Source organism: Seriola lalandi, unplaced genomic scaffold (assembly GCF_002814215.2).
Source record: "Seriola lalandi dorsalis isolate HSWRI2012SDOR001 ecotype SW California unplaced genomic scaffold, Sedor1 jcf7180002054780, whole genome shotgun sequence".
Classification (NCBI taxonomy): Eukaryota; Metazoa; Chordata; class Actinopteri; order Carangiformes; family Carangidae; genus Seriola; species Seriola lalandi.
In genome coordinates this window covers 23,367-24,278 of record NW_019525333.1, presented here as the reverse complement: position 1 = coordinate 24,278, position 912 = coordinate 23,367, and the positions used below count along the sequence as shown (strand labels likewise).

At 33.0% G+C, this 912-nt stretch overlaps 1 protein-coding gene across 1 annotated transcript in view; it reads right to left on the bottom strand.

Moving 5' to 3' along the window:
- Nucleotides 1-685: 685 nt before the first annotated feature.
- Nucleotides 686-912, bottom strand: part of LOC147818000 (uncharacterized) — a 5,382-nt gene continuing 5,155 nt past the window's right edge. Inside the window, exon 4 of the mRNA XM_087179077.1 lies at nucleotides 686-840. Within this exon, the coding sequence (XP_087035203.1) occupies nucleotides 686-840 (155 nt within the window). The remainder of the gene's footprint in view (nucleotides 841-912) is intronic.

The following is a 912-nucleotide window of genomic DNA, read 5'->3' as shown; positions in this document are numbered from 1 at the left end:
TATGTATGTTTATGTAACATATGTCTATGATAGAAATAAGAATAATTAATACATTTTTCTTTTATCTAGACAAATATGATATGGCTCCAATTTCAAAAAGGTTCCATGTGTAATTTTAAAGAATATAAGTTATACTTAAAATACATATATAATTGTACTTCATATGTACATATATATCATATATGGAAATTCAACACACACACACACACACACACACACACATATATTACATTTGTGTGTGGGTATTCCTGAATGTAAATTCAGATCTTCTATGTTAATAAAACGTGTTTGACAACATCGAAAAGACAATCTCTTTGTTTTGTAAAAAAATTGTCGAAAGGCATAAAAACGTGATAATATAGTAAGACATTAAAACGTCTAACTAACTAACTAACTAACTGACTAACTAACTAACAGGTTTCATATTTCATTTTTACATATAAAGGATAAACCTTAAATACATATGATTGTACTTCATATGTACATATGTTTCATACATGGAAATTCAGCACATACATACATGTATTTGTTTACGGGACTTCCTGAATCTGAGAGATTTTATATGTTAGTAAAACATTTGGTTGATGGAAAAAATATCTATTTGTGTTTGAGCGGTGGCGAGGTTGTTACCAAACTCATGCCCTTGTTTAGCACTATGTGAATAAATAATTTCTTAATTTTCACTTTAAAAACACTCAATAATTTTGTTAGAGTGTATCCCATAATACTCAGAGTCCCTCAGGTCATTGACCTGCAGGTTTGTGTCTCCTCTGTCAGACTGCTGCTCTTTGCTGCCACCTGCTGATTTCACATGATCTCTCTTCTGGAAACAGACTCCAGCTGTTCCCGACATCAGGGGTCATCAGGGGTCATCAGGGGTCATCAGGGGTCATCAGGGGTCATCAGGGGTCA